At 41.5% G+C, this 27,500-nt stretch overlaps 2 protein-coding genes and 1 pseudogene across 2 annotated transcripts in view; 1 reads left to right on the forward strand and 2 right to left on the reverse strand.

Annotated features, from left to right (window-relative positions):
* Positions 1–4,451, reverse strand: part of LOC117497124 (rho GTPase-activating protein 5-like) — a 54,819-nt gene extending 50,368 nt beyond the window's left edge. Inside the window, exon 1 of the mRNA XM_034149025.1 lies at positions 4,436–4,451. Coding sequence (XP_034004916.1) covers positions 4,436–4,451 — 16 coding nt within the window. The remainder of the gene's footprint in view (positions 1–4,435) is intronic.
* Positions 4,452–24,162: 19,711 nt separating this feature from the next.
* LOC117497147 lies at positions 24,163–24,262 on the forward strand (annotated as a pseudogene).
* Positions 24,263–27,443: 3,181 nt separating this feature from the next.
* nubpl (nucleotide binding protein-like) overlaps positions 27,444–27,500 on the reverse strand; it is a 7,070-nt gene continuing 7,013 nt past the window's right edge. The window contains 1 exon segment of the mRNA XM_034149028.1: positions 27,444–27,500. This exon segment is cut by the window's right edge and continues 429 nt beyond it. The gene's annotated coding sequence lies outside the window, so the exon portion shown is untranslated.

Consider the following 27,500-nt stretch of genomic DNA (forward strand, 5'->3'; position numbering starts at 1 on the left):
GTGTGTGTGTGTGTGTGTGTGTGTGTGTGTGTGTGTGTGTGTGTGTGTGTGTGTGTGTGTGTGTGTGTGTGTGTGTGTGTGTGTGTGTGTGTGTGTGTGTGTGTGTGTGTGTGTGTGTGTGGGTTTCTGTAATAAAAATGCGAAATGTAATTAAAATATTTGGGAAATGTTATTATGGGTGTGTGCTGCAAGAGTTCAACTTTAATGATGTGACGCTCAGGAGGAAAAACAATGGAGATGTGTGGGAGGGAGGGGAGGGAGAGGAAGTGAGCATGTGGACGGAAAAACATGGCAGCAACGTAACATTTATCTCAAACCATGTTCATGTAATGCTGTAATGTCATTCTCTGACAGCTTCTACTTCTATATACTATATAAAGTGACCACAAATTGGACCTATGATACATAGAACAGTACGCTTATAAAACAATACAACATTACCATACAAATACAAATACAATGCGGTCAAGGCAGTACCAACAAATGTGAACAAGTCAATAAATAAGTTATTGTGCATGTGTTTGTCAGTGCAGTTGATAATTACAAATCTAGAAATAAATATGTTATATAAAAACGGTATGAGCTATATAACACACTGTAGGACAGGGGCAACCTTAAAACGCATAATAGGGCCTCTTTAAATGACAGAATACTATAGAAACTACTGAGTTACAAGTTCTCCGTTGAAAGTCAGACTTTAATAAATCTACAAAAGTATTAACTTTACTCGTAGACCGTATGGGACGTCCGCCTGGATAAAATAATCTCCGGAATGAGAAGAAGTGTAAGAGAGGAACTACATCGAGATAGAGAGAGGATGTAGAAGTGCAGAATAATGAGAGTGAAAGTTATGAGAGAGAGAGAGAGGAGAAAGGTGAGACAGAGGTGAGAGAAAAGGGAGGGAGGAGGCGTGAGTTTGCATAAAGAGGAGAGGGAAGAAGAGTGATAGAGGACGAAAAAGGAAAAGTGTGTGTGTGTGTGTGTGTGTGTGTGTGTGTGTGTGTGTGTGTGTGTGTGTGTGTGTGTGTGTGTGTGTGTGTGTGTGTGTGTGTGTCCAGAGAAGGAAACAGCCTCACAATTCAAGACAAAAGCTTGTAATGAATCACCTCTCTCTCTCTCTCTCTCTCTCTCTCTCTCTCTCTCTCTCTCTCTCTCTCTCTCTCTCTCTCTCTCTCTTTCCTGTAAGCAGGGAACAGCAGCTCCTTCACTCACAGCTGCATCAACAACAACAACAACAACAACTTTAGACAAAAATAAATAACGTACTCACAAATATCCTCTAACGCAGCGGTTCCCAACATTTGTCAACTCAGGGCCCACATGAGAATCACATTTTTTTTCACGGCCCACATTCAACCATAAACAATTCAGAGCATGTGACACGTTGTTAATCCAGTAGAACAGACCGCTGTCAAGGACTGTAATGACCGTTGCTAAGGACTGTAATGACCGTTGCTAAGGACTGTAATGACTGTTGCTAAGGACTGTAATGACCGTTGCTAAGGACTGTAATGACCGCTGTCAAGGACTGTAATGACCGTTGCTAAGGACTGTAATGACCGTTGCTAAGGACTGTAATGACTGTTGCTAAGGACTGTAATGACCGTTGCTAAGGACTGTAATGACCGTTACTCAGGACTGTAATGACCGTTGCTAAGGACTGTAATGACCGTTGCTAAGGAGGATCAAGAAAGAGAAAGGAAAAGAGGTTCAAATAAAAAAAAATCTTAATAATGAAAATGTTTCCACACAAATCATAATGTTTTGCAAATGATTTGGCGGCAAATATTGAATTTACATTTACACCCTTTAATATGTTATTTGGGCTTTTCGATGAAGACTGCACACGGTTAATAAATACAACTATTCTTCTGGCTAAAATACATATTTTTAAAAGTCAGTCAAGGAGTAATCTTAATTTAAGGTGTTTGAAGAGTAGATTTAAAATACAATTTATTTTGGAAAAGGCTCATCACGCCATGAAATGGGAAATAATGAGCTCTAAGGAAGAGTGGGATTTAAGGAACAATAAATATGCCATTTTGTGTTTTTGGTGGTTTTTGGTTGAAATGTTGAAGTGATCCTACTGACTATCTTTATTTCTTCTGTTTCTGTTTTGTTTCTGTCTGAGATGGGAATGTCATCTCCTCTATGTTATTGTCATGTCCATGCTTGAGTCTTTAGCGTGTAAAAAAAAAAATAATAATTATGTGGCGGCCCACTTGCAATGCCTTCACAGACCACTAGGGGGCCGCGGCCAGGGGAGGACTGGGACTACAAATCAGCCCGGGACTCTCGACCGGCCCATTTCGGTACCGCCGGCCCACCTCGGTACCGCAAGTAATTACCGCTAGTACATTGTCAACGGGGGGGGGGGGTGCTAGACCTTATCCGAGCGGCCCACATCGTCCGACCGGCCCACTTCAGTACCGGCCCATCGGGATTCGTCCCGAACGTCCCGATGGCCAGTCCGCCCCTGGCCGCGGCCCACAGGTTGGGAACCACTGATCTAATGGCTAGAGTTGAGGACCACCAGATTTCAGTTTCATCCTGTTACACCGTGGCCACCGGTTCTCACTTATTGGGAGGTGGGAGAGCGGACTGGACATTTCCAGATGGTCTTTCTGATCCGTCCTTCCGTCAAACATTTGTTTTTGTTTCATTGTCAACTTTAGTTTTGTTCGCCTGCCGTCAACACTACCAGTTACCAGCTGTAAAATAGCAAATAGGAATGAGTTGACGGGGGAATGGACCGATCGGAAAGTAATGGAAGAGCAGAGAGTGGTTGGAGTCCGCAACACACCTTCTTGTAACACAGAGCACACACATAACAACATATTCAGGCTGTCCAACAACATCCTGTCTGAACCAAGCATGTCCTGAACAGTGATTATGAATTGTTCCATCATATCAGAGATACAGGGTCCCACGATTGAATAAAGTCAGACTGAAGCACTGTTTTATGCACCGGTCAATCCTCGGTTTGAATTCAGAGCTAAATCCCAGGTCAAATGTACGTTAGAGGGTCTCTATCATGTGTTCTCTATCATGTGTTCTCTATCATGTGTTCTCTATCATGTGTTCTCTTCAGTGATTGTGATGTTTTTTTTTAATGTTTTTTCCCCTGCATCTTGTCTTAGATATTTGTCTTAGTCTGATGTTGCAAATGGAGCTGCTGTGAAGCAAGAAAAATGTCAGACTCGATCTGACAATAAAGTATTATCGCATAGTATCGTAGCCCGTCTCTTCAAGCATGCTTTGAGGGTGTGTGCTTTATGCTGGGTTATGATAACTCATAGGGTTAATTCATGGATATATTGATGGCCTATACTCGTTATCTAGCCGCTTCATTTTGATCTCAAAGTGCATCAGATAGCAGCATTTAAATTTAAATGCTAAATGTATCTTACATTTTCCCATATAGGCTGAACTATTTATATGAATGTTCGTATTGTGATATATATTGCAGCAAAGGACATATTTTTCTAATATGTTGCAGCCTTAAATCAGAGGCTACACAGGATGGTATCACAACGTGGAATTCAAAGCAGTGCTCGGCTTAATTTAATAGTGGAAGAACTAATAAAGTGCATGTGGAAGTTTTGGATACTTTTGATATCCTTGATACTTGAATACCAGATCATCATTTGAGCATTTGAACTGTGTCTCATTCTCTTTTGTGTGTCTCTTACATATGTATGTGCTATGATGGTGGTTTAATTAGTGAGTTTCTGAGGGTTCACAATTACCCTTGAAAACTCTTAGTTATCAGACTGACTAGTTGTTGGTCGGTCTAAAAAGTTTGTATGTTTTATCTTGATAACTTTCCTCGCAGATGAACATGGTGGCCAAATGCATAACAAGAAGGTTACTAGTACCATCAACAAATAAGGTTTGCCTATCAAATCAGTGGACTACACTGAGATGGAGCCAAACTCCTGGCCAACATGGCAGGTGGCCTATGTATTATTTTCTTGCTGTTAAAAATAGCTTTAAGTATCTTGTCGTACACAGTGAGTGTGTGTAACCAATAGATATGAATCAGTCACACAGCTCTGTGAGGCTGTACTTCCATATCTCAGTGATCTGTGTTTGAGGACACGACGTGTCTTTGGCTCCATTTCCTCTCACATTTCCCCAAAAGATGTGACACCGGCACAAACTGTACCGTATATTTAACTGTTTCTCAGTTTTCTGCTCTTAGTTGAATTGGTCCAAATCCTGACTCATAACTGCAGCTTTAAAAGTACATGTGCTATTCCCTCAGGCTAGTACCAAGTCTTTCCTGTTGATGGATTATAATGAAATCTAACACAGAGGATTGACATTCATATATATCACAAATATGAAGCTCCTAAATAGTTCAATCTGATCTGATGGAAAATATTGAAATGTATTAAATAAAAAGACCAAAAGTAGAATATATCTATCAGACCTTCCCTCTCATCCATGTTTTCGTAACATCCCGACTGGATTACTGCAACAGCATTCTCTATGATTCACCTACATCCTCAATGAACTACAATATGTCCAAAACTCCGCTGCCCGCATGCTCACCTCCACCTGACGCTCCGACCACATCACCCCTATCCTCCAGGACCTCCACTGGCTCCCCACCAAACACCGCATTGACTTCAAAATATTACTACTCACCCCCTACCTCAGTGACCTCATTCAACCAAACTCTGGTCATCAACCCCGCCCACTTTACTCACACTTGGATTAGGACTACTGTTTCTGTTTTTTGTTTTCTTTGGACTGTTTCTGTTTCTGTGTTTATGCCAAAAGCGGATAGCGCGATAAAATTAAATGTACTATTATTATGTATATCGGTGACACACTCACTGTGTATGACACAATACTTAAAGCTTTAAAGCAATACAGTTTTAAATATGTATTCATACAATAATGGAGAATGGAGAGAAAGGCATGGGAGGGTTAGGGTTGTGAATATGTGTCACTGTAGCTCCAGTTGACTGCCTGAACTAGCTCACAGTATTAGTTCAAATATTTCATCTTTAGAGCGTGAAGGAAGGTAGAATTAGAGGTGACAATCAAAACAAATGGACTTATATTATATACAAACAGTTTTAGGTGACAGTATTGAACAGAGAACAGAAAAGAGAGCATTAAATATTTCAAAGTTATATTCCAAAAAAGAATATGGAAGAACAGAACATGCTTTAAGTCATGGTGTAAAAACATGGTTATTGAACTGCATTGGAATGGTTCAAAGGGGTTATTGCTAATTAATATATATATATATATATATATATATATATATATATATATATATATATATATATATATATATATATATATATAAATGAAAATGTATATCTCTCTCTGTCTTTGTGTGTGTATTTTCTGATGAAATTCAGATGTTTTATTATGAACACTCGTGAGTGTTGTGCAAACTCTGACACAACTTCATAAGATCTGTATCAACCCTCAGCCTCAGCGTCTCATTGGTGGACCGACACATGTGACATCTTTATTTCATCATCAGTGGAAACTTTGAAGGGTTAGGGTTATCAAGTCATCTTTGGGTTTTTGACTGAGCCACGCTATACTTACTTACTTTCCCTGAATGTGTACTTCTCTATATTGTTATTTCCTTTTATTTTAAATACTATGAGCATGCACCAAAGTGTGTGGATGTTAGTTTCTCTGAGCAGCTTGCACCTTGCATGGCAGCTTCTGCCTCTCTAGGAATGGCTGTAAATGTGTTAATGCTGCTCTGAGAGGGTGCAGACTGGATAAGCGTTATAGAAATGCAGTCCATTTACCATGTTTTTACACCTTGACCTATAACTATGATCTGTTCTGACTTTCTGGCAGGTGGCCTGTGCATTATTAACCTGCTGTATTTCATTAAAGCATCATTAAAAACAATAGTGTTACGTGCCGTGTTGTGTGTGTGTGTGTGTGTGTGTGTGTGTGTGTGTGTGTGTGTGTGTGTGTGTGTGTGTGTGTGTGTGTGTGTGTGTGTGTGTGTCTCTCCCTCTCCCCCTGATGGTCTCCCTCCAGGTGCAGCCTCTCCCTCAGGTGCTCCCAATCCCCAATCAGGGCCTCCATAAAGGACCTGAGGAAGGCTGCAGGCTCTGGCCGTTTCTCAATGTCGAGTATACCTGCTGCAGAGCCACTATTTCACGTACGTCATTGAGTGGCGCCGAATGCTGGGCATTTAACATGCATTTAAACAGTCCTTCGGCGCCACTCGATGACGTAGTATACTTGAAATAGTGGTTCTGCAGCAGGTTTACTCGACATTGAGAAACGGCCCGTCTCTCCTCCTCCTCCGGCTGTGTGTGCAGCATGTGTAGTGTAGTGTAGTGTAGTGTGGTGTCTCTGTCTCTGTGTGAGGCCTACTAGTTTAACCTGTGTTTTGTTAATTGTTAGATGTGCTCCAGTGTATCTTTGTGTATTGTTTTTACTTTGGTCACTTTCTTTTAGGAGAAAGTTGTTCTTAGTTTACCTTAAGTTTACTTCATCTTGTGGCTTCAGCAATCAGTTTCCTCTTTTCTCTCTCTCTCTCTCCCGGTTATTTGATATGTTGTTACTCCCCTTTGTACCCCTAGTCCAGGAGGGAACGTAACAAATAGCAACAGTGGAGCTTTAAGTGTCTTATTGTATATAGTGAGTGCGTGTAACCAATAGATATGAATCAGAGTCACCAGTGCTATAACTCTGTGAGGCTGGACTTCCATATCTCAGTGATCTGTGTTTGAGGACAGCCTCAGTGCTTTTGGCTCCTCTCACTTTTCCCCGAAAGACGTCCTGAAACCACCAAAAACTCCCCGAAGTGAACCAACCCTTTAAAACCTTGAGGATGACATTCCTTTTGCTCCAAATTACACATTTCTTCAATTCAATAACTTTGTGAATGAAATGTTTTAATATACGTTTAAATATGAAAAGCTCTCTTTGAAATAATAACATTGTATTATTATAATTATTATAATCAGAAATCACTGTGACTACCCGATCCGCAGTGCGCACGTGCGAGATGGTCCGCCATATTGGACAACTCCATACGGCAACCCAAATAGGACATTTGACGTCTAGACGGCTGCCCGATTTGTATTGCGCATGCGCGAGTCATAAACGACTCAAATATCTATACAAAAATATTTTATGTAATTTTATTTAATTTGAAATAAATTGAAAGATATTCACAGTTAATGTAATTATATATAAATGATTAATTCCATACATATTGCATACATTCACACAGTCAATATTTCTTCAGTATGATAGCTGTCTAACAGAAGTAAAATCCATTTCTCACTTATTCTAAGAATGTACTTAACCCACTAAAAGGACCCACTAAAAGGAGTTGTTAAATAATAGTGAAGTCACGTTGTAATAACAATAACTCATCTCTCTCGTTCAGATTAATGTTGTCGGGTTTTTTGAGTTTTCTTTTTTTGCTTTGCCAAACGCCACTGTGTCAAGTGTCCTATTTGGGTTGCCGTATGTAGCTGTCCAATATGGTGGACCATCTCGCACATGCGCAATGCGGATCAGGTAGGGATGCGCGGATCGGGTAGGGATGCGGATTGGGTAGGGATGCGGATCGGGGGATGCGGATCGGGTAGGGATGCGGATCGGGTAGGGATGAGGATCGGGTAGGGATGAGGATCGGGTAGGGATGAGGATCGGGTAGGGATGAGGATCGGGTAGGGATGCGGATCGGGTAGGGATGAGGATCGGGTAGGGATGAGGATCGGGTAGGGATGAGGATCGGGTAGGGATGTGGATCGGGTAGGGATGTGGATCGGGTAGGGATGCAGATCGGGTAGGGATGTGGATCGGGTAGGGATGCAGATCGGGTAGGGATGAGGATCGGGTAGGGATGAGGATCGGGTAGGGATGAGGATCGGGTAGGGATGCGGATCGGGTAGGGATGAGGATCGGGTAGGGATGAGGATCGGGTAGGGATGAGGATCGGGTAGGGATGTGGATCGGGTAGGGATGAGGATCGGGTAGGGATGTGGATCGGGTAGGGATGTGGATCAGGTAGGGATGCGGATCGGGTAGGGATGAGGATCGGGTAGGGATGCGCGGATCGGGTAGGATGCGGATTGGTAGGGATGCGGATCGGGTAGGGATGCGGATCGGGTAGGGATGAGGATCGGGTAGGGATGCAGATCGGGTAAGGGATGCGATCGGGTAGGGATGTGGATCGGGTAGGGAGATCGGGTACGGGTAGGGATGAGGATCGGTAGGGATGGCAGAATCGGGTAGGGATGATGGATCGGGTAGGGATGTGGATCGGGTAGGGGATGAGGATCGGGTAGGGATGAGGATCGGGTAGGGATGCAGATCGGGTAGGGATGAGGATCGGGTAGGGATGTGGATCGGGTAGGGATGAGGATCGGGTAGGGATGAGGATCGGGTAGGGATGAGGATCGGGTAGGGATGCGGATCGGGTAGGGATGTGGATCGGGTAGGGAGATGAGGATCGGGGTAGGGATGCGGATCGGGTAGGGATGTGGATCGGGTAGGGATGCAGATCGGGTAGGGATGCGGATCGGGTAGGGATGTGGATCGGGTAGGGGATGCGGATCGGGTAGGGATGCGGATCGGGTAGGGATGAGGATCGGGTAGGGATGCAGATCGGGTAGGGATGTGGATCGGGTAGGGATGAGGATCGGGTAGGGATGCGGATCGGGTAGGGATGTGGATCGGGTAGGGATGTGGATCGGGTAGGGATGTGGATCGGGTAGGGATGTGGATCGGGTTGTCACAATCACAATCAAAACAGCAAGAACTGGCTTCCAGGTTTTATTGGTTATTTGTAAGCTTTATTATACAGATACTTGATTACTGATAGATATACACCAAGGTATGAGAACAGTTTATATAACACTGCAAGATACAACAAAATAAATGCATACAATCTAATAATAATCTAACATTTTTACATTTAATGAAATCACAATCATTTGATTTGAAATAAAACATGAGTATAATAACACACAATTAAAAACAAGTGAATTAAAAACATTTAATGTAAAAGCGATGGTTAATGGTTGACTGACTTTTTAACTATCTATATAAAAACACGGTGCAGCCCAAAGCAGTGATCCTATAATCACATGTCTCTACAAGAATAGCAAGATATATATATACATATATATACACATATATTTACAATATAAAATAATATCTTCATACAAAACTAAATATATGTTTATAATAATAATAATAATAATAATAATAATAATAATAATAATAATAATAATAATAATAATAATAATAATAATAATAATAATAATAATAATAATAATAATAATAATAATAATAGTAATAATAATAATAAAGAATAGGTACTTTCAATATTCAAATCCTTTTTTTTCAGTATTATTGAGTATTTATATTTGTGGGTATATATATACTATCTTAAGTGTCATCTTTTGTAATTTTAAATTATACATTTTAAATGATGTATCAATCCAAATAATAACAATAATATAATGACATGTTGCCGTTGGTCTCTCTCTCTCTCTCTCTCTCTCTCTCTCTCTCTCTCTCTCTCTCTCTCTCTCTTCTCTCTCTCTCTCCTCTCTCTCTCTCTCTCTCTCTCTCTCTCTCTCTCTCTGTCTGTCTCTCTCTCTCTCGTGATCAGACTCAGATGTTGTGTTTGCATGAATTTCTAACATCCAGTGTTTAAATCCTGTTTCTGAGCCGCTGTGTGAAAGAGGACGAGGACAGAGGGAAGTGAAATGAACAGATTAAGTGTCCCGTGTCCTCAGGGTCACAGTGACTACAGCAACACAGAGCATCAGCAGCAGAACACTGAGCGCTGAGCATCTCACTGCGTAGAAGGTGGAGTGAACCCCAAAGGGGTCTCTGTGCTTCAGGAGGGTCTTGGTTGAAAACAGACACTGCTTTCCATCAGCAACTGCACACCAATACTCTCCTGTGTCTTGCAGAGAGAGATTAGAAATGCCCAGTCTCCCATCAGGGTACTTGCGCACATCGCTCTGGTTCAGTTTAGGATTTACTATAAAGGTTCTTCCTTTGGTTCGGTTCGACTTAAAGAACCAAAGAGGAGACTGACCCTTTTCCCAATCTTTGCATCTGAGAGTGACTTCTTCTCCCTCTGAGAAGAGCTCTACAGCAGAGGGGGGGAATTTGGGGCACACAAACAGCTCATATGTTTTCACAGTACAAAAGGCTTTACAAGAGTACACACCTGAGTGATTTAATGTTACAGATGTCAACACCAGAGAGTAGTTTTGGTCCCCTGAAGACCCAGTGAAGTTTGGCTGTACTTTGTCACCGTTGTAGAATGTAGTCGTCCAATATGGAGGGTTCTCTTCACTGAGATCAGTGACAGGGCACTGCAACACAACCCTGTCTTCCACTGAGCGATACATCCACTCTGTGTTCAGCAGAAACTGTGCAGGGTTACTGCTGACACACTGCTGTTGGTTCATCAGCAGACAGTTGTACACATTGAGGTCAGTTGTTGAGAAGTTGGATATACGTAGAGCTGATGTCTTTTTCACCACTTGGTATCTTCCTCTATCATTGTCCATCACTGATGCCGTATCGTCCCCAAAAACTCTGGTCCATATTTCTTGTTCAGATCGTTTGTCCCATTTGAGCCACTGGACATCCAGGTGGTCAGCTGCTCCACGACAAGGCAGGTCTATTGTATTTCCAACGTTCTGGTATTCATATCTGATCCTATGCATTGAACTACAAACGGTAATCGTTGTGTTTCTCTCATGAGTCACTTGGCCCTCAGTCCAGCACTCCTCTTGGTACAGGCCGGAGTCTGGACGGGTCAGGTTCTGGATCATGTAGGTAGAAGTATCGGCCGTGCTGATGAGTCGTTGTTTCAGCTCTTCAGGTACTGAGGAGTTCTGGGGCCAGAGGTCAGAGGTGTTCCACAGGACCAGCTTCTCCTCACCAACAGATCTGGAGATCAGGCAGGAACCGGCCTCCTCTGGGAGCTCGAAGGTGAGAGAGTCGCTCTCCTTTTGGATGACGATGAGTTCTTCAGCGTGAATGTTGCTGATGAGAGCGAACAGCAGCACGGAGAGCTCTGAGACTGCAGCCATTCTGCTCGGAGGTTTCCTCGTGAGTGTTGTGCAAACACTGACACCGCTCACTAATAAGATCTGTGTCAACCGTCAGCATCAGCGTCTCATTGGTGGTCCGATGGTGGACGTGACTTCTTTATCTCAACTTCATTAGAAATGTTGAAGCGTTAGCATTAGGGTTATCAAGTCATCTTTGTCTTTTGGACTTCCGTCAAAACCATGCTGTAGGAGTTTGAACTTTTGATCTGAACATGTTGATCTCTTGAGTTTGCTGCACAGGGAGGGATTGAATGAGAGAGAGTATGTCACTTTCAGAAAAAGTCTTTCAGAAACTTCTCAATCCTCCTTAGCAACGAGCAACTGAGAACTATCAGACCTCTGGAATGCTCAAATTGACCAATCAGAATCGAGTATTCAACTTAGCATTGTAATACAAAATATGAACTACTCAGGACATTTCTATCCTGCGAAAAGTTTCTCAAAGTTGTAGGGATTTGATCAGCTTAAACTGAACGTTAGTTATGCTCAACTAAATGTTTCAGTAAAGTATGTTTAAATAAAGCCATATAGAGAAGTGAACGCAGAAGCTTTAATTATAAAAAATGGAAGAAGGAGAAGGAATAAAACTCCATCTTTGCATCACTAACAACGAAGAGACGGGAAACAAACAAAACACTGAACTTCACCCTGTGGGAGGAAGAACAAGAAGAAACTGAATCTAAAGAAAGAGATTGTGAGGCAGCAGCGGTGATTAAATGTTGAATCTGTTTGCAGCCTGAAAGCATTTCATTATACAGAAACAATCAGACATCTTCCTCTCATCTGCATAACCCTCCATTATAATGTCTGTCTGTTTGTTCCACTGGAAAAGGTTCAAGTAAATGTCTATTTTAGTGTTTAAGCTGTTGAGCAGAAAATAAACTGTTGTAAATGCTGCATGTTTACAGCAGAGGAAAATGTGGAATATCTTTGGGGGAAAAGCCCCTTAATAGTAGGTCATCGTGTCCGGACAGAGCAGGGCTTACAGACATCTGGATAACCTGAATGTTAACAAACTAAATATATATTGTTATGAACACGGAGGTTTAAATGAGTAAAGTTTAAACACCTGAATCATCCTCAGAACACTTTGTTTTCTCAGCTGGAGGTAAAACTCTCTCCGTCCGTCAGTAATATTTCATAAAGTACTTCAATTCACCTATATCGCCATAGCAACCTGAGCCCATTTTTTAATTGCAGCCTGAGGCCAGTCTGCATCCCTTTCATCTTCCACACACACACACACACACACACACACACACACACACACACACACACACACACACACACACACACACACACACACACACACACACACACACACACACACACACACACACACACACACACATGCATTGTATGCATCCCTGCTGACTGAGACACATACAAATGAACTTCTCTGTGTTTTTACCACACATACAAAAGACACACACACACGCTAACACACACACACACACACACACACACACACACACACACACACACACACACACACACACAACACACACGCTAACACACACACACACACACACACACACACACACACACACACACACACACACACACACACACGCTAACACACACACACACACACACACACACACACACACACACACACACACACACACACACACACACATACACACAAAGACACACGGTATGCATCCCTGCTGACTGAGACACATACAAATGAACTTCTCTGTGTTTTTACCACACATACAAAAGACACACACACACGCTAACAACCACACACACACACACACACACACACACACGCACGCTAACACACACACACACACACACACACACACACACATGCTAACACACACACACACACACCACACACACACACACACACACACACACACACACACACACACACACACACACACACACACACACACACACACACACACTCTGTCTCCGGGTGGTACGGATTGATGTCAGTCTTCGCTCTGTATGTCTAAGGTTCAGATCTGGTTCATGAGTGTCAGTCAGTTTGTCTCTCTGTGACTTTCTCTCTTCTCCACGGCAGCTTAAGGTTCACAGTTTATCACAATGTAACCGCCAGGAGACCAATAAAGGGCACGATATACATTTCACAGGTAAATGGGAGTCCTGAGAGCAACAAGAGTGAGTTGCTGTTGGAACTGATAAGGAAGAAAGGTGTGAAATCTCCTCTTGCTACACGATGAAAGGTTTGATGGTTTGCTGCTGCTGGGATCTCATGTTTAGAAGACAGGAGCTTTCACCAGCTAAACCACAGCAGCTGAAAGACGGGGTCTGTTTCGTGATGCTTTTCAAAGTCTCTTTATGTCAGATCAAAGCATCACGAGAGCAAGTTGGATATAAGAGGCCCTGTTATGCTTTTGGGGTTTTCCTGTTGCATGTTTTAAAGGATGTTGTACATGCAATAAAGTAATGTAATCTAAAGGGTCTCCAATGGCTACAATCTGAGAGTTTGTGACATTGCTTTGAAACACTCCAACACATTGTACGTGATAGGCTAAGGGGCGGGACATCTCTGAGCAGTAGACCAATCACAACAGAGCCGACCAGCTAACCAATCAGAGCGGACTGGGCTCTGGTTTCAGACAGAGGGTGAAAAGAGGTGCTGCAGCACAGAGAAAAAAAGAGCTTTTTGACATTAAACATGGAGACATTGTAGAGACACTACATACTGATATACACCTGAACATCAGCAGGAGAGGGACTCTTTAAAGTAGAGGAACACTACATAATGATATACACCTGAACATCAGCAGGAGAGGACTCTTTAAAGTAGAGACACTACATACTGATATACACCTGAACATCAGCAGGAGAGGACTCTTTAAAGTAGAGACACTACATACTGATTACACCTGAACATCAGCAGGAGAGGACTCTTTAAAGTAGAACACTACTGATATACACCTGAACATCAGCAGGAGAGGACTCTTTAAAGTAGAGACATACATACTGATATACACCTGAACATCAGCAGGAGAGGACTCTTTAAAGTAGAGACCACTACATACTGATATACACTGAACCTCCGCAGGAGAGGAACTCTTTAAGTAGAGACACTAAATACTGATGATATACACCTGAACATCAGAGGAGAGGATCTCTTTAAAGTCGAGACCACTACATACTGATATACACCTGAACATCAGCAGGAGAGGGACTCTTTAAAGTAGAGGGACACTACATACTGATATACACCTGAACATCAGCAGGAGAGGACTCTTTAAAGTAGAGAACACTACATACTGATATACACCTGAAACATCAGCAGGAGAGGACTCTTTAAAGTAGAGGACACTACATACTGATATACACCTGAACATCAAGCAGGAGAGGACTCTTTAAAGTAGAGACACACATACTGATATACACCTGAACATCAGCAGGAGAGGACTCTTTAAAGTAGAGACACTACATACTGATATACACCTGAACCTCAGCAGGAGAGGACTTTTAAGTAGAGACACTACATACTGATATACACCTGGAACATCAGCAGGAGAGGCCTCTTTAAAGTAGAGACACTACATACTGATATACACCTGAACATCAGCAGGAGAGTACTCTTTAAAGTAGAGACACTACATACTGATATACACCTGAACATCAGCAGGAGAGGACTCTTTAAAGTAGAGACACTACATACTGATATACACCTGAACATCAGCAGGAGAGGACTCTTTAAAGTAGAGACACTACATACTGATATACACCTGAACATCAGCAGGAGAGGACTCTTTAAAGTAGAGACACTACTATACTGATATACACCTGAACATCAGCAGGAGAGGACTCTTTAAGTAGAGACACTACATACTGATATTACACCTGAACATCAGCAGGAGAGGACTCTTTAAAGTAGAGACACTACATACTGATATACACCTGAACATCAGCAGGAGAGGACTCTTTAAAGTAGAGACACTACATACTGATATACACCTGAACATCAGCAGGAGAGGACTCTTTAAAGTAGAGACACTACATACTGATATACACCTGAACATCAGCAGGAGAGGACTCTTTAAAGTAGAGACACTACATACTGATATACACCTGAACATCAGCAGGAGAGGACTCTTTAAAGTAGAGACACTACATACTGATATACACCTGAACATCAGCAGGAGAGGACTCTTTAAAGTAGAGACACTACATACTGATATACACCTGAACATCAGCAGGAGAGGACTCTTTTAAAGTAGAGACACTACATACTGATATACACCTGAACATCAGCAGGAGAGGACTCTTTAAAGTAGAGACACTACATACTGCATATACCCCTGAACATCAGCAGGAGAGGACTCTTTAAAGTAGAGACACTACATACTGATATACACCCTGAACATCAGCAGGAGAGGACTCTTTAAAGTAGAGACACTACATGACTGATATACACCTGAACATCAGCAGGAGGAGGACTCTTTAAAGTAGAGACACTACATACTGATATACACTCTGAACATCAGCAGAAGAGGACTCTTTAAGTAGAGACACTACATACTGATATACACCTGAACATCAGCAGGAGAGGACTCTTTTAAAGTAGAGACACCACATACTGATATACACCTGAACATCAGCAGAGAGGACTCTTTAAAGTAGAGACACTACATACTGATATACACCTGAACATCAGCAGGAGAGGACTCTTTAAAGTAGAGACACTACATACTGATATACACCTGGACATCAGCAGGAGAGGACTCTTTAAAGTAGAGACACTACATACTGATATACACCTGAACATCAGCAGGAGAGGACTCTTTAAAGTAGAGACACTACATACTGATATACACCTGAACATCAGCAGGAGAGGACTCTTTAAAGTAGAGACACTACATACTGATATACACCTGAACATCAGCAGGAGAGGACTCTTTAAAGTAGAGACACTACATACTGATATACACCTGAACATCAGCAGGAGAGGACTCTTTAAAGTAGAGACACTACATACTGATATACACCTGAACATCAGCAGGAGAGGACTCTTTAAAGTAGAGACACTACATACTGATATACCCTGAACATTCAGCAGGAGAGGACTCTTTAAAGTAGAGACACTACATACTGATATACACCTGAACATCAGCAGGAGAGGACTCTTTAAAGTAGAGACACTAATACTGATATACACCTGAACATCAGCAGGAGAGGACTCTTTAAAGTAGAGACAATACATACTGATATACACCTGAACATCAGCAGGAGAGGACTCTTTAAAGTAGGAGACACCTACATACTTGATATACACCTGGGACATCAGCAGGAGAGGGACTCTTTAAAAGTAGCGACCCTAACATACTGATAGACACCGAACATCAGCAGGAGGAGGGACTCTTTAAAGTAGAGGACACCTACATACTGATATACACGCTGAAACATCAGCAGGAGAGGACTCTTTACGAGTAGGAGACCCCCACATACTGATATACACCTGAACATCAGCAGGAAGAGGACTCTTTAAAGTAGAGACACCACATAGTCACTACATACTGATATACACCTGAACATCAGCAGGAGAGGACTCTTTAAAGTAGAGACACTACATACTGATATACACCTGGACATCAGCAGGAGAGGACTCTTTAAAGTAGAGACACCACATACTGATATACACCTGAACATCAGCAGGAGAGGACTCTTTAAAGTAGAGACACCACATACTGATATACACCTGAACATCATCAGGAGAGGACTCTTTAAAGTAGAGACACTACATACTGATATACACCTGAACATCATCAGGAGAGGACTCTTTAAAGTAGAGACACCACATACTGATATACACCTGAACATCAGCAGGAGAGGACTCTTTAAAGTAGAGACACCACATACTGATATACACCTGAACATCAGCAGGAGAGGACTCTTTAAAGTAGAGACACTACATACTGATATACACCTGAACATCATCAGGAGAGGACTCTTTAAAGTAGAGACACTACATACTGATATACACCTGGACATCAGCAGGAGAGGACTCTTTAAAGTAGAGACACCACATACTGATATACACCTGAACATCAGCAGGAGAGGACTCTTTAAAGTAGAGACACCACATACTGATATACACCTGAACATCATCAGGAGAGGACTCTTTAAAGTAGAGACACTACATACTGATATGCACCTGAACATCATCAGGAGAGGACTCTTTAAAGTAGAGACACTACATACTGATATACACCTGGACATTATCATGATATGGCCCCTTTAAAGTTTAGTGGCAGTGGATACATGCTGCCTTTTTCCGTATAGCTTACAATCAAAATATCTCCTTCATAGCTCAAATAAACTGTAGCTTTATGGTAGCAAGACATTTTTGTGATTTGAACCCTCTTCTGTTTACAAGACAACTGCTGACACTAACACAAACATATATTTCTGACAGCAAACATGTTAAGTCTTCATAGCAGGAAAACACAAGTGGAATTCAAATTGTTAATTAAGGAGTACCACAGCAAAGCAGTCCAGTAAACGAGTATAACACACACACACACACACACACACACACACACACACACACACACACACAGACACACACACACACACACACACACACAGACACACACACACACACACACACACACACACACACACACACACACTGTATGCATCCCTGCTGACTGAGACACATACAAATGAACTTCTCTGTGTTTTTACCACACATACAAAAGACACACACACACGCACACACACACACGCACGCTCACACACGCACACACACACGCTCACACACGCACACACACACACACACACACACACACACACACACACACACACACACACTGTATGCATCCCTGCTGACTGAGACACATACAAATGAACTTCTCTGTGTTTTTACCACACATACAAAAGACACACACACACGCACACACACACACGCACGCTCACACACGCACACACACACGCTCACACACGCACACACACACACACACACACACACACACACACACACACACACACACACACACACACACACACACACACACACATTGTATGCATCCCTGCTGACTGAGACACATACAAATGAACTTCTCTGTGTTTTTACCACACATACAAAAGACACACACACACAAATGCTCACACACGCACACACACACACGCTCACACACGCACACACACACACACACACACACACACACACACACACACACACACACACACACACACACACACACACACCACACACACACACACACACACACACACACCTGCTACTGGCCATATGTAATGCTATTAACCACACCTGTGTTAAAAACCCCTCTGTGAAAAAGGCGTGTAACGGAGCTGCTGATGTCTCCTCTCGTCACATCAAAACAACATGTTTTCCTCCTGCAGGTGCTGAAAAGAAAAAAGGTTTTTCACAACAAACCTCTGCATATTTCATCAGATGCACTTTGAAAACCTGCGAGCCAAACATGAACCTCTAACTCTGAGTTTATGTCCATGAAAAATGCTGTCTTCAGAAGATTTGTGAGCTTACGCTGCAGCTCAAAGCCTTGCTGTCAAATACATGAAAAGCTCTTTGAAAATACCACAAGTTAACAATAAAAAGTTGCATTTTTGCTCATCGAAGTATTGTTTCACTAACGGAAGCATCTGAACGGGGTTGAGTTACATTGTCCTTATAATAATACATCAAACTAAGGAAAACTATACATTTCGTCAGGTATGATTCAAGTGTTTTATTGGAAGACAAAGCATGGATTTCATTTTTTTTACCATATATTAAGATTTTCCAAAAATGGGTTAGGGTTAGCTTTTGGATGTTTTTAAAGTATACTTGATTTTTAATGTGTGTCTTCTTAAGTTGGAGTTGAAACAAAAGTGTGATATCAATCCAACGTCTGTGCGTTCACTTCTAAAGCTCACGTTTTAACCCACTGTAAGATGTTTTTTTAATATAACACTTTTACTGTGACGTCCAGACGGCAGGAAACCACTTCACCTGGCTGTGTTACCCACAAATAACCTGTTCTGTGTTGGTTACAATAATGTTGAGAATCTGCAATTTTGAAGAGAAATTAATCAGTGGTTGTCTTTAAAGCTATACATTATTCAGATACAAGGCTTGTGGGACCTCCAATACACACACACTAGGACACACGGACACACACACACACACACACACACACACATACACATACACATACACACACACACACACCACACACACACACACACACACATACACATACACATACACACACACACACACACACACACACACACACACACACACACACACACACATACACATACACATACACATACACACACACACACACACACACACACACACACACACACACCACACACACACACACACTTCTGGCCCAAGGCTTGTGGGACTCAGGTGAATCACGTAGCTTATTAACCCTACAATACACACACACACACACACACTTTTAACAAGACAAGACAAAGGGAGACTCCATTGTTTGACAGGCAAAGTGAACAGGGTGACTCATACACACACACACACACACACACACACACACACACACACACACACACACACACACACACACACACACACACACACACACACACACACACACCTTTAACGAGACAAGACAAAGGGTGACTCCATCGCTGCTCTGTCTCAAACCAGTGGAGCACAAAGCATCATGGGAAATCAATATGCATATCCAGCAATACGTTTATTTCTCGTACAGTTAATACAAAGGGAAAGGAGCTTTTTAAAGTATTTAAGGACCATGTAGTTACAAAACTGGGTGCACGTCTACACATGTTTGTCAAAAAGTGGGAAATATAAGGATCCAACGTGAGAAGGACTTCTGAGTCAAGGAGAGAAGAGGAGCTGCGTCTGCCGGGAGAAACGGGCAACATCAAATCATTAAAAAAGTTCAGAGAGGAAGAGAGAGAGGTTTCACCTTGAAGGAAGGTGTGCATGGTTGCTGCCTAATGAGGACACACACACACACACACACACACACACACACACACACACACACACACACACACACACACACACACACACACACACACACACACACACACACACACACACACACACAGTGACACAGCACAATTGCAACTTGCTGCTGCTTTGTTTTCCTGCCACAAGCAGTTCAGATGTGTTGTCAAAGCACCAAGGCAGCAATCTCAAGGTCAACAAGGTGTGTGTGTGTGTGTGTGTGTGTGTGTGTGTGTGTGTGTGTGTGTGTGTGTGTGTGTATACAGAAAGGCTTCTCCTGTCGCAGGAATAATTGTAAGTAGTTCAACAAAACTGTTATAAACGTTGACAGGGCCGTCTCCGTTGTGATTGGTCAACAGCTTAAAGATGTCCCGCCCCTTAGCCTATCACGTACAATGTGTTGGAGCGCTAGTCAATAGAGTGTTACCTAGTAATGTCACAATGTTCTGGAAGTAAACAAAGGATTCCAAGTGTGTGTGGAGAGGACATGTGGGATTGTAGAGCATGCACTAAAACCTCTACCAAACACTACAAGAAAGGGCGTCCTTAAGGTCTCCCTCCCCCAGTGATGATTTGACGCTTATCCGAATATCTCCAGCTGCTCTTGGTGGTAAATATATTTTCCAGGGATCTAAATCTTCCAGTTTCGGTGTCAGTCCCCCCGGAACAAATGCCTCATTTACATTTCCCATTTCCATATCTCTTTCACGTCCATTTGCACTAATCTACATATGAGTCTCCATTAGTGAGATAAGAAATATAATTGCAGCCGTCTTGGTTTTTTTTCCTGCTTTCGCTGCACATTTTCTGTCTGCTTCAGCCTCAGTGTTTCCTGCAGCTGTTTCCATCAAACAAGACTCCAATAAAACCCAACACACACACACACACACACACACACACACACACCTGCTCAAAAGCAAACAACACACACACACACACACCTGCTCAAAAGCAAACATCACGCACAGAGATGAAGCTAGTGAACATACAGAGGACTCAGATATCGCCCTAAAAAGCTCAAAAAGAGACTTTGGACTTACATTAATCCTCTGGACGCCAAATCCACTCAGGATCAATGATAATGTCTCTATATTACTGTTGAATGTGAAAATGTAGTTGTCTGTCATCAGGTTTACGAACAAGGTCCTGAACTTGGTGAAATTGTGTTAAATTGGTTAAAACCACCCGGTACATAATACGCTCAGCAGCAAACATCAGACACACACTTAGAGAGAGCTCATGAACATACAGGAGACTTAAGAGTCGGATATTATCAGAGAGGGCAGAAGTACACACTTCCTTTACTCAAGTAGAAGTACAGATACTCGTGTTTAAAAATACTCTGGTGAAAGTAGAAGTAGAAATACTGCAAACTTCTTTACTCAAGTAAAAGTAAAGAGGGCTTTGAAATGTACTTCAGTAAAAAGTACCCATAACTAGCAGCTGTTTTAAAGAGTACCTGACCTCCCTTTATATTAATAGAACAATAATGTCATTGTTAGCTAATGAATGTTTCCATGCTGAACAACGGCAACATGACAACGTTTTCATTGGTCCCTCTTCTTTAGAGAAGACCAGGAAATGATGGATACACGGATCGTGTTCAAATCAATAGGCACGCAATGACTCTAAATAATAATGATCACGCCACCAAACACACATTCAAACTAAAGGAACCAGCCTGTTTGGAAAATGTGAGAAGTAGAAAGTACAGGTATTTGTGTTCAACATGTAAGAAGTAGAAAGTACAGGTATTTGTGTTCAACATGTAAGAAGTAGAAAGTACAGGTATTTGGGTTCAAAATGTGAGAAGTAGAAAGTTCAGGTATTTGTGTTCAACATGTAAGAAGTAGAAAGTACAGGTATTTGTGTTCAACATGTAAGAAGTAGAAAGTACAGGTATTTGTGTTCAACATGTAAGAAGTAGAAAGTACAGGTATTTGTGTTCAACATGTAAGAAGTAGAAAGTACAGGTATTTGGGTTCAACATGTAAGAAGTAGAAAGTACAGGTATTTGTGTTCAACATGTAAGAAGTAGAAAGTACAGGTATTTGGGTTCAACATGTAAGAAGTAGAAAGTACAGGTATTTGTGTTCAACATGTAAGAAGTAGAAAGTACAGGTATTTGGGTTCAACATGTAAGAAGTAGAAAGTACAGGTATTTGGGTTCAACATGTAAGAAGTAGAAAGTACAGGTATTTGTGTTCAACATGTAAGAAGTAGAAGTACAGGTATTTGGGTTCAACATGTAAGAAGTAGAAAGTACAGGTATTTGTGTTCAACATGTAAGAAGTAGAAAGTACAGGTATTTGGGTTCAACATGTAAGAAGTAGAAAGTACAGGTATTTGTGTTCAACATGTAAGAAGTAGAAAGTACAGGTATTTGGGTTCAACATGTAAGAAGTAGAAAGTACAGGTATTTGGGTTCAACATGTGAGAAGTAGAAAGTACAGGTATTTGTGTTCAACATGTAAGAAGTAGAAAGTACAGGTATTTGGGTTCAACATGTAAGAAGTAGAAAGTACAGGTATTTGTGTTCAACATGTAAGAAGTAGAAAGTACAGGTATTTGGGTTCAACATGTAAGAAGTAGAAAGTACAGGTATTTGTGTTCAAAATGTAAGAAGTAGAAAGTACAGGTATTTGTGTTCAAAATGTAAGAAGTCAAATTAAAAAGTGGTCAGAAAAATAAGTAGTGGAGTAAAGTACTGATACCAGAAGAATGTACTTACAGTAACGAAGTATTTGTACTCCAATACTTCCCACCTCTGGATATTTGGGATTTAGGCTCAATGATAATGTAGTAATAGGAGGCTGTGGCTCAGTTTGTTAGTGTGCTGGTTCAATTCCTACTGCAGTCAGCATGTTATTGAGTCCTTGGGCAGGACACTTCACCCCAAAAGCATCTACCAAGTAACATGACATGTAGTCTTGTTTCGGTTAAATGTGAAAACGTATTTGTCTTCACACCATAGCCTCTTTTACAGGGCAGTAATATATGCTATATGCTACATGCTACATGCTAGGCCTGGGTTCATTAGCTTGTTGTGGAGCCTGCAGTTGTTCAAAAATACCAACTATTGCTGCATTTATTGTATTTTAAACATGTGCAAAGAAGGTCATGTTTTCAGTTTCATTTGATGGTTTGTTAGTCCATCATAAGGACTTAAGGAAACGCTACTGGCTCTGACTCTCAGGCAACTTGGTGTAGCATTGGCTAAAGAAACAATCATTATTATATAATATTATTTAAAAGTTAGAGCAACGATAGAGAAAGAAGTAAGTGCTTCAAGTTGCAGATACACTTCGAGATTGACAAGAAGAAGAAGAAGAAGAACTCTGCCACTAATTTTCTTCTTCTCTTGTATGGGAACAGCGGACGTGCTTCTCATAACAATGAGGAGTTATATTTAATTTCATAGCTGACTGAGGCACACACACACACACACACACACACACACACACACACACACACACACACACACACACACACACACACACACACACACACACACACACACACACACACACACACACACACTTGTTATCTCAAACAAGTGCCTTTACATCTAGACAGTGCACTCACACAAACACACAAAAGAATATTCTGTACATTCGCTCTCACAGAAACCAAATCATTACTCATGCGGATCCACACAGTGGGTATTTCATGTGTCTTCCATATTATGCAAATGTTCAACACAGACTGAACACAAAGGCGCACACACACGCACGCACACACACGCACACACACACGCACACACGCACGCGCACGCGCACGCACTCGCGCACGCACGCACGCACGCACTCGCACTCACGCACGCACGCACGCAGGCACGCACGCACACACACGCACACACACACGCACACACGCACTCGCACGCGCACGCACTCGCGCACGCACGCACGCACGCACTCGCACTCACGCACGCACGCACGCAGGCACGCATGCACACACACACACACACACACACACACACACACACACACACACACACACACACACACACACACACACACACACACACACACACACACACACATAATGGAGCGCTGCTGGAGGAGAGACAGACGATGAACTGCAGATGAACTCCAGGTTTGATTTGATTCACTTTCAGGATATTTCTGTAGTGATCATGAAGACATTTGTTTTATCGCCATTTAATCATTGGTTAGCCTCGAAGATGTGACGAGCACGAGGTACGTATAGATAAGTGCATTTATGTGATAATATTTATGATTGACAACAGTTTAGTAAAAGTACTCAGATCTTGTACTTGAGTAAAAGTAGAAGTACTCAGATCTTGTACTTGAGTAAAAGTAGAAGTACTCAGATCTTGTACTTGAGTAAAAGTAGAAGTACTCAGATCTTGTACTTGAGTAAAAGTAGAAGTACTCAGATCTTGTACTTGAGTAAAAGTATAAGTACTCAGATCTTGTACTTCAGTAAAAGTAGAAGTACTCAGATCTTGTACTTGAGTAAAAGTACTCAGATCTTGTACTTGAGTAAAAGTAGAAGTACTCAGATCTTGTACTTGAGTAAAAGTAGAAGTACTCAGATCTTGTACTTGAGTAAAAGTAGAAGTACTCAGATCTTGTACTTGAGTAAAAGTAGAAGTACTCAGATCTTTGTACTGAGTAAAAGTACTCAGATCTTGTACTTGAGTAAAAGTAGAAGTACTCAGATCTTGTTACTTGAGTAAAGTAGAAGTACTAAGATCTTGTACTTCAGTAAACGTAGAAGTACTCAGATCTTGTACTTGAGTAAAAGTAGAAAGTACTCAGATCTTGTACTTGAGTAAAAGTAAGTAGAAGTACTCAGATCTTGTACTTGAGTAAAGTAGAAGTACTCAGATCTTGTACTTGAGTAAAAGTAGAAGTACTCAGATCTTGTACTGAGTAAAAGTACTCAGATCTTGTACTTGAGTAAAAGTAGAAGTACTCAGATCTTGCTACTTGAGTAAAAGTAGAAGTACTCAGATCTTGTACTTGAGTAAAAGTAGAAGTTCTCAGATCTTGTACTTCAGTTAAAAGTTAGAAGTACTCAGATCTTGCTACTTCAGTAAAGTAGAAGTACTCAGATCTCTGCTACTTCAGTAAAAGTAGAAGAGTACTCAGATCTTGTGCTTCAGTAAAAGTAGAAGTACTCAGATCTTGTACTTGAGTAAAAGTTAGAAGGTACTCAGATCTTGTACTTCAGTAAAAAGTAGAAGTACTCAGATCTTGTGCTTCAGTAAAAGTAGAAGTACTCAGATCTTGTACTTGAGTAAAGTAGAAGTACTCAGATCTTGTACTTCAGTAAAAGTAGAAGTACTCAGGTCACTCTTAATCTGTTGTATCTTCTATTTGAGATGTATTTGTATAATTGTTTATTTTCTACTATTTTTCTATTTTCTAATTATGTGCAATACTTTGTTTTTACATGCTGCTGCAACTAAACATGTCCCAATGTTGGATTTATTAAGTAAATGTTATCTTAAGTACTTCAGAACAACTGGAAATGTGCTGTTTTCTCTGACCTGAAAACGCACGAGAAAACTCCAGAACTTTCAACTTTAAAAAACGTAAAAGTACGATTTTCATTAAACTGATTAATATTTAATTATGTAAATGAATCTCTGATAGGATTTATTTTTGAGTTTCTTCTGAATTGCTTCTTAAATAAGTTCCTTAACATAACCTGAATCAATAATACATTTCAGAGTGTGTATAATTCAGCTCTCAGTGGATGACTAAAAACTGAAGGAGGTGAAATAAGGAAACGACTATCTGTCCGTTTAAACCTCACGTATACTTCGACAAAGTGCAGCATCATGATGGGATGTGAGATATCCAGGAGAGGTTTTCACTGTGGAAGATTCAGGCTTCACCTCCTCCTCCTCTTCACCTCCTCCTCCTCTTCATCACCTCCTCCTCTTCATCTCCTGAGCTGAAATACAATTGACTTCCTGATGCAAGGTTAAATGAGTTTGGTGTCAATTCTCTGCAGGGAAAGAGAGACGTGGAGAGAGAGGAACATTTAATATGTCGACTGATTGTCTCCACATCATGCTGTGTGTGTTTGTGTGTGTGTGTGCGTGTGTGTCTGTCTCTGTGTGTGTTTGTGTGTGTGTGCGTGTCTGTCTCTGTGTGTTTGTGTGTGTGTTTATGTGTGTTTGTGTGTGTCTGTCTCTGTGTGTGTGTGTGTGTGCGTGTCTGTCTCTGTGTTTGTGTCTGTCTGTGTCTGTCTCTGTGTGTTTGTCTCTCTGTGTGTGAGTGTTTGTGTGTGTTTGTGTGTGTCTGTCTGTCTGTCTGTCTGTGTGTGTGTGTTTGTGTGTTTGTGTGTGTCTGTCTGTGTGTGTTTGTGTGTGTGTGTGTGTTTGTGTGTGTCTGTCTCTGTGTGTGTGCGTTTATGTGTGTTTGTGTGTGTCTGTCTGTGTTTGTCTCTGTGTGTTTGTCTCTCTGTGTTTGTGTGTGTGTGTTTGTGTCTGTCTCTGTGTGTGTCTGTGTGTTTGTCTCTCTGTGTGTGTTTGTGTGTGTGTGTGTTTGTGTGTGTCTGTCTCTGTGTGTGTGTGTTTGTGTGTGTCTGTCTCTGTGTGTGTGTGTTTGTGTGTGTGTGTGTCTGTCTCTGTGTGTGTGTGTGTTTGTGTGTGTCTGTGTGTTTGTGTGTGTCTGTCTCTGTGTTTGTCTGTGTTTGTCTCTCTGTGTGTGTTTGTGTGTGTTTGTGTTTGTGTGTGTCTGTCTCTGTGTGTGTGTGTGTGTGTGTGTGTTTGTGTGTGTGTGTGTTTGTGTGTGTCTGTCTCTGTGTGTGTGTGTGTGTGTGTGTGTTTGTGTGTGTCTGTCTCTGTGTGTGTTTGTCTCTCTGTGTGTGTGTTTGTGTGTGTGTGTGTGTGTGTGTGTCTGTCTCTGTGTGTGTGTGTGTGTGTTTGTGTGTGTCTGTCTCTGTGTGTGTTTGTCTCTCTGTGTGTGTGTTTGTGTGTGTGTGTGTGTTTGTGTGTGTGTGTGTGTGTGTAGAATAAAAAAAATAATAATGAACTGAGTCTGGAGCAGATCAGAACACAGGGGACAGGAAACAGATCAGATTCAGATGTTAAAAATCAGCTTTTGAATTTTGTACAACCGTAATGTATATATGTTTCTGTTATTGTGGTATATGTCCATCTCCTTAATCTTATCACATTTCAATTAAATAGTATTTAAGACTTAACATTTAAAAACATAAATAAATTATCTTAAAAATCGAATTGGTAGTAAAACAAAATAGGAATACATTTCTGTGACACTCAGATATCCCATAATAGGCAGGTTCAGGTTCAGGGTCAGGGTCAGGTTCAGGGTCAGGGTCAGGTTCAGGTTCGGCCAATGACAGACAGAAAGTGAGATGTGTTTTGTTGTACTGTTTTATTTCAGTGCAGCGCCCCCTGCTGTCTGTCCACAGTACTGCACAATGCAGTAACATCC

The sequence above is a fragment of the Trematomus bernacchii genome, unplaced genomic scaffold, assembly GCF_902827165.1.
Source record: "Trematomus bernacchii unplaced genomic scaffold, fTreBer1.1, whole genome shotgun sequence".
NCBI lineage: Eukaryota > Metazoa > Chordata > Actinopteri > Perciformes > Nototheniidae > Trematomus > Trematomus bernacchii.